Source organism: Protobothrops mucrosquamatus, unplaced genomic scaffold, assembly GCF_001527695.2.
Source record: "Protobothrops mucrosquamatus isolate PMUCROS unplaced genomic scaffold, P.Mucros_1.0 scaffold3435, whole genome shotgun sequence".
NCBI classification, from domain to species: Eukaryota; Metazoa; Chordata; class Lepidosauria; order Squamata; family Viperidae; genus Protobothrops; species Protobothrops mucrosquamatus.
Window position 1 is genome coordinate 15,425 of NW_015389414.1, and position 7,112 is coordinate 22,536.

Consider the following 7,112-nt stretch of genomic DNA (forward strand, 5'->3'; position numbering starts at 1 on the left):
AAGGAAGGAAGGAAGGAAGGAAGGAAGGAAGGAAGGAAGGAAGGAAGGAAGAAAGAGTGTGAAGTTCTTGGTACTCTTAGAGCTTGGTTGCTTTCTTGCAGACGTTTCATTACCCAGCCAGGTAACATCACCAGTGCTAGAAGAGAGTGGAGTTTATAAACAGAGAGCGAACCCCAGTCCCTTCGAGCATTGATGATGGTCACCTAGTTGGATCGTGAAACGCCTGCAAGAAAACAAACAAGCCCAGAGAACGCCCAGCACCCCAAAGAAAGCAATCCAATTGGAGGTGTGGTAGCAGACACCAAGGAAAAGTCGTGGGCCCCAGAAATGTGGATCGAAATAGCAACGCCAGGGGCTGTGCCGTGGCTACTCAATCTCTAAAGTGGTGTTTTCCTTCCGGTGAGTGAAAGGATTTGTCGCCTGGCAGGTGTAACTCCCCGACTGAATGTTCTTGAGAAGAACTTCGGCTTTCTCGCTGAACTCCTTCCCGTTGCGGAACCAGCGATACTCCGCTTCGGGAAAAGAGCTGGCTTTGCAGTTGAGTCTCCGGTTGGTCGGATGGGTGAGAAATTTCGCAGTCATCTTGATCACAGGGGGGTCTGGACCATCTGTAGGACGTAATTTATGGAGAGGTTGAGGGCTTGTAAGCAGTTGGTCATCGTGCCTTTTCTCCTTCAGAGCCTTAGACATCCTCCCAGAGAATTTATATATATATATATGGCTAGTAATAGAGCTAAAAATATCCATGCTGTATCGAAATAACCACGATCACCAAGAGGAAGTTTAAAACGTTTAAAAGCAATTAAAAGTTTAAAAGCAATTAAAACATTGTTAAAAATATTACAGGCAACCAAGCTTTTGTCAGGGTCCGCCTTATCAACCCTGATGATGTCGGGAGAGCCCGACGAAAGCTTGGTTGCCTGTAATATTTTTAACAATGTTTTAATTGCTTTTAAACTGACGAATGTGACTTCGTCGAAACGTCGCCAAGACACTGCCAATTTTACGCGGGAGAAAACCCGAATATCCAAAGACCTATATATATATAATATTTGATAATATGGTGACCAAAACTGCATCCAGTTTTGCTCACCATATTACAAAAAAGAGGTTGAGACTCTGGAAAGAGGGCAGAGAAGAGCAACAAAGACGATTTGGGGACTGGAGGCTAAAACATATGAAGAACGGTTGCAGGAACTGGGCATGGCTAGTCTAGTGAAGAGAAGGACCAGGGGCAACATGACAGCAGTGCCCCAATATTTGAGGGGCAGCTGCAAACAAGAGGGGGTCAGCCTATTCTCCAAAGCACCAGGAGGCAAGGCAAGAAACAATGGATGGAAACTAATCGAGGAGAGAAGCAACCTAGAACTAAGGAGAAACTTCCTGATAGTGAGAATAATTAATCAGCGGAATGACTTGCCTCCAGACGTTGTGGCTGCTCCCATCCTGGAGATTTTAAAGAAGGGATTGGACTACCATTTGAAATGGTATAGCAATAGTACTTAAATACCGCTTCATAGTGCTATACAGCACTCTCTGAGCAGTTTACAAATGTCACCATATTGCCCTCAACAATCTGGGTCCTCATTTTACCGAACCTCAGAAGGATGGAAGGCTGAGTCAACCTTGAACCAGTGAGGATCGAATTGCTGGCAGTCGGCAGAATTAGCCTCCAGTACTGCATTCTAACCACTCTGCCACCACGGTTCTAAATCGAGTTTGCTGCTTGAGCAGGGGGCTGGACTAGAAGACCTCCAAGGTCCCTTCCAACTCTGTTATTCTGTATTTTGTATTCTTAGGAGCTCACTCCCGTACATACCAGTATGCAATATATGGCAGATAACCATCTCTTAGGAATAGAATAGAATAGAATAGAATAGAATAGAATAGAATAGAATAGAATAGAATAGAATAGAATAGAATAGAAAAGAATGAAGTAGAAGAATAGAATAGAATAGAATAGAATAGAATAGAATAGAATAGAATAGAATAGAATAGAATAGAATAGAATAGAATAATGGAATGAAGTAGAAGAATAGAATAGAATAGAATAGAATAGAATAGAATAGAAGAGAAGAGAAGAGAAGAGAAGAGAAGAGAAGAGAGAATAGAAGAGAGAATAGAAGAGAATAAATAGAGAAATGAAGAATAGAGTAGAGTAGAGTAGAGTAGAGTAGAGTAGAGTAGAGTAGAGTAGAGTAGAATAGAATAGGAAGGGACCTTGGAGGTCTTCTAGTCCAGCCCCCTGCTCAGGCAGAAAACTCTATATCGTTTCAGACAACTGGTTGTCCCGTCTCTTCTTAAAAACTTCCAGAAGAAGCTGACCATCATCGGAAGTGAATACTCACAGATCACAGAAATGGTGGTGGTGTCACTCCTTTGAGCAGATAAAGGATTGGAAATGTGACATTGATATGCGCCAGCATCTTTACGGAGAACGGGCTGTATGGCGAGAGTCTGGTTATTATTGGACAGCTGGATCCGGAGGCAGGAGCTGAGGGCTTTCCCATTCCTCAGCCAGCTGATATTTGCAGATCTTACAGTTGTGTCACACTTGAGATGGACCGAATCCATATTCTCTCGGAAAAGCTGGACGATGGACATGCTCGGCTTGGGCAGTAAGCTCGGAGCTGAAAGAGACCGAAAATCGCCACCGTGAGCATTGGCACATGCCTGATCAAAGCCTCGAAATCTGACCTCCGGTGGAATACAGGTAGTCCTCAACCTACGACCACAATTGAGCCCCAAATGTGGACTTCAACTCCCAGAATTCCTGAGCCAGCCATGCTGAGGGGAAAAGGAGAGGTTTCCATGCTGAGCCATGGTGGCTCAGGAATTCTGGGAGTTGAAGTCCACCAGTCATAAAAGAGCCAAGGTTGCCTACCCCTGATTTACTAGACTATTTCAGTCAATTCCATGAGGCATAAACACTAGTAGAGGTGGGATAAAAATCAAATAAAAAATCTGATAGCATCTGGGAGCAAGGTTTCCAAACAAGACTTGACTATCTGTGTCTCACAACTCTCTTTCAAATGCTAAAGACTTTCCCCTTTCTAACTGCCTAGTGATTCCCAGAATTATGAGAGACCATGAGTTCAAGTCCGGCCTTAACCATGAAATCCAGTTGGGTGACGTTGGGCCAATCACCAGGAGACAGTGAATTCTAGTCCCGCCTTAGGCATGAAAGCCAGTTGGGTGCCTTTGGGCCAATCACCAGGAGACTAGGAGTTCTAGTCCTGCCTTAGGCACGAAAGCCAGATGGGTGACTTTGGGCCAATCACCAGGAGACAAGGAGTTCTAGTCCCGCCTTAGGCATGAAAGCCAGTTGGGTGACTTTGGGCCAATCACCAGGAGATGGTGAGTTCTAGTCCTGCCTTAGGCATGAAAGCCAGCTGAGTGACTTTGGGCCAATCACCAGGAGACGGTGAGTTCTAGTCCCACCTCAGGTATGAAAGCCAGCTGAGTGACTTTGGGCCAATCACCAGGAGATGGTGCATTCTAGTCCCGCCTTAGGCCTGAAAGCCAGTTGGGTGACTTTGGGCCAGTCACCAGGAGACGGTGAGTTCTAGTCCCGGCTTAGCTGGGTAACTTTGGGCCAATCCCTCTCTCTCTCAGCCCAACCCACCACACAAGGCTGTTATTATAGGGAAAATAGGAAGACGAAGGTGTATTAAGATATGTTCGCCGCCTTGGGTTGTTTGTAAAAATAATAAAGGTGGAATATAAATAAATAAATTATTGGGTATTATTTGAGGTTTGGGATATGAAGGGAACCGTCAACCGTCAACCAGATGTGAGCAAGTGCATTTTTACCGATGGGGACAAAGAGAAAAGTGGTTTACAGAGGGGGGCATCCGAAGCCAGCTGAAGGGGAAGGGAAGAGAAGGAACATACCTAGAACCTCTATGTTGAGGTCTCCTCTTCCATGGACCGAAGGTCCATCTTTGGTCACTGTGTAGGTTCCAGAGTCATCCTGCTTCAGATTGTCCACGAGGAGAGAGCAGTTTTTATCTGCAGTTTCTCGCCCGGTGTAGGCAGGCCCAAAGACGTTCCCACTTAAAGGAGCCAGGTAGACGGTGACGATCAAGTTTTCTTTAATCTCCGTCCCGCGATACCAGTTGCAAATAAAGAAGGCAGTCGGGGCAGAGCCGGTGGTTAAATTGACTCCCTGCCCTTCGATGGCATTGGAGGGGCTCATGAAAACGGGGAGATTGTACTGGGTTACCTGGGCATGAGTCAACAGGAAATTAGAGCTGAGGATAAAAACTATAACACGGAGGGAGGGAAAAAGAAGAAACGTTTGATCAAAATATTCATTCTATCCAAGCTACATTTAACAAATATATCCTGTATGGAAGGACCCTTATCTGGCCCTGCCTTCCTTTTCAGTTCTCTCCATTCTTTCATTAACTGTAGGCGACGCCCGGATTATTGCATGTACAGTTCTCGATGTACATCTGTAACTGAGCTCAAAATTTCTGTTGCTAAACGAGTCAGTTGTAAAGTGAGTTTTGCCCCATTTTACGAGCTCTCTTGCCGCCGTTGTTAAGTGAATCACTGCAGTTATTAAGTTAGTAACGTTCCTGCTTGAGCAGGGGGTTGGACTAGAAGACCTCCAAGGTCCCTTCCAGCTTCTATTCTATTCTATTCTATTCTATTCTATTCTATTCTATTCTAGTCTAGTCTAGTCTAGTCTAGTCTAGTCTAGTCTCTCAATTTTCCCTGTACCCTGTCAAGCTTTGATTAGAGAGGGGAAGATTTCAGCCTATCTCTGTGAGAAGACCAGAAGAGAAGAGCAGAAATGCATAGAATGTCAACCAACATCCATTGTCATCAGACACTACAAGACAAGAGATAAGAAGAAATCTAAGTCTCTTCTGAATGGGTGGCCCTGAAGGAGAATGCTAAGGGTTTGAGAATGGGTAGAAATAACAGAATAACAGAGTTGGAAGGGACCTTGGAGGTCTTCTAGTCCAACTCTCTGCTGAAGCAGGAGACCCTATACCCATTTCAGACAAGGGGCTGTCCATTCTCTTCTTAAAAGCCTCCAGTGATGCAGCACCCACAACTTCTGGAGGCAAGCCCTTCCACTGGTTAATTGTTCTGACTGCCAGGAAATTTCTCCTTAGTTCTAGGTTGCTTCTCTCCTTGATTAGTTTCCATCCATTGCTTCTTGTCTTACCTTCAGGTGCTTTGGAAAATAGGTTGACCCCCTCTTCTCCGTGTTAGCCCTTAGATATTGGAACACTGCCATCATGTCACCCCTTAGACATACCCAATTTCTGCAACCGTTCTTCACATGCTTTCACCTCCAGTCCCCTAATCATCTTTTTTGCTCTTCTCTGCCCTCTTTCTTGAGTCTCAACATCTTTTTTTTTTAATATTATGGTGACCAAAACTGGATGCAGTACCCTGAAAGGCCCTTCCCATCTGTAGGGTCTCCTGCGTAGATTAGATGACCTATAAGGTCCCTTCCAGCTCTGTTATTCTGTTATATTTCCTGCCATCTATGGTGTCTAGCCATATTTACTCTGATCTCAGTGGGACCTCAACAATCTTCTCACGCCCTCAGTGACTCACCGGCCAAGCATGGCGACTTCCACCCAAGAGTGAAGGGTCTTTGCTCCATCATGTTGGTTGACTTCTTCTAGACACCGGCACCCAAACACAGGAAGAATTCCAGAATGTGTTCTCTGTCACCAGAACCCTGGACTATCAAAGCTGATTGACCAACTCTCCCCTCAGGTGGAAGAAGGGATTTGCTCCTGGCTCCGATCCACAAGTTTTACACTTTCTCCAAGAGAAATCTCCTCCCTTTCTCTGGCGTCATTCCGGCCAAGATGGATGTCAGGATTGAAAAATGGAGACAAAAGCAGGGGGAGAATGGAATGAGGAAGGAAAATGCACACCTGGAACTAGGCATTAGTCTTCCCTTACAGGTGCTGTCCCGGGAGCAAAGAATTCAGAATAGATTTGCATTTCTTTGCAACCCTCAGTCCGGAGACGTGGATTGCAAAGTGGCAGCGATGCCCATCCTGCAGATCTGCTAATGGCGCCATCCATGTAAGATCTGTTTCTCTAATGGGGGGCATGGAGTCCTTGACACTTGCCAGACATTTGTGAAGTGAGTTTTGCTGCCGTTTTATGAGCTTTCTTACCCCAGTTGTTAAGTGATTCATTCCAGTTGTTAAGTTAGTTACACGGTTGACAAGGGAATCTGGCTTCTATTCTATTCTATTCTATTCTATTCTATTCTATTCTATTCTATTCTATTCTATCCCATCCCATATTTTCTATTCTGTTCTGTTCTGTTCTGTTCTGTTCTTTCCTATTCCTATTCCTATTCCTATTCCTATTCCTATTCCTATGTTCCTCCATTCCAGTATTCTACTCTACTCTACTCTACTCTACTCTACTCTACTCTACTCTACTCTACTCTACTCTACTCTACTCTACTCTACTCTACTCTACTCTAGTCTACTCTACTCTACTCTACTCTACTGTACTCTACTCTACTCTACCCTACACTACCCTACCCTACCCTTCCATTCTATTCCTATTCCTATTTCTATAGACTATTTCTATCCCACTCTTCTCTTCTCTTCTCTTCTCTTCTACTCTACTCTACTCTACTCTACTCTACTCTACTCTACTCTACTCTACTCTACTCTACTCTACTCTACTCTACCCTATCCCATCCCTCTATTCTATTCTATTCTATTCTATTCTATTCTATTCTATTCTATTCTATTCTATTCTATTCTATTCTATTCTATTCTACTCTACTCTACTCTACTCTACTCTACTCTACCCTACTCTATTCTACCCTACCCTACCCTTCCATTCCATTCTATTCATATTCCTATTCCTATCCCATTCTTCTCTTCTCTCTTCTCTCTTCTCTCTTCTCTTCTCTTCTCTTCTCTTCTCTTCTCTCTTCTACTCTACTCTACTCTACTCTACTCTACTCTACTCTACTCTACTCTACTCTACTCTACCCTATCCCATCCCTCTATTCTATTCTATTCTATTCTATTCTATTCTATTCTATTCTATTCTATTCTATTCTATTCTATTCTACTCTACTCTACTCTACTCTACTCTACTCTACT

The 7,112-nt window shown here is 44.1% G+C and overlaps 1 protein-coding gene across 1 annotated transcript in view; it reads right to left on the reverse strand.

Annotated features, from left to right (window-relative positions):
- The window catches only part of LOC107297642 (carcinoembryonic antigen-related cell adhesion molecule 6-like), a gene marked incomplete at its 3' end in the record, with an annotated part of 20,173 nt that extends 14,081 nt beyond the window's left edge, over positions 1-6,092 (reverse strand). Inside the window, exons 1-3 of the mRNA XM_015827005.1 lie at positions 5,991-6,092; positions 3,895-4,225; positions 2,349-2,630 (exon numbers count right to left, since the gene is read on the reverse strand). Of these exons, the coding sequence (XP_015682491.1) occupies positions 2,349-2,630; positions 3,895-4,225; positions 5,991-6,092 (715 nt within the window). The remainder of the gene's footprint in view (positions 1-2,348; positions 2,631-3,894; positions 4,226-5,990) is intronic.
- Between the last annotated feature and the right edge of the window lie 1,020 nt (positions 6,093-7,112).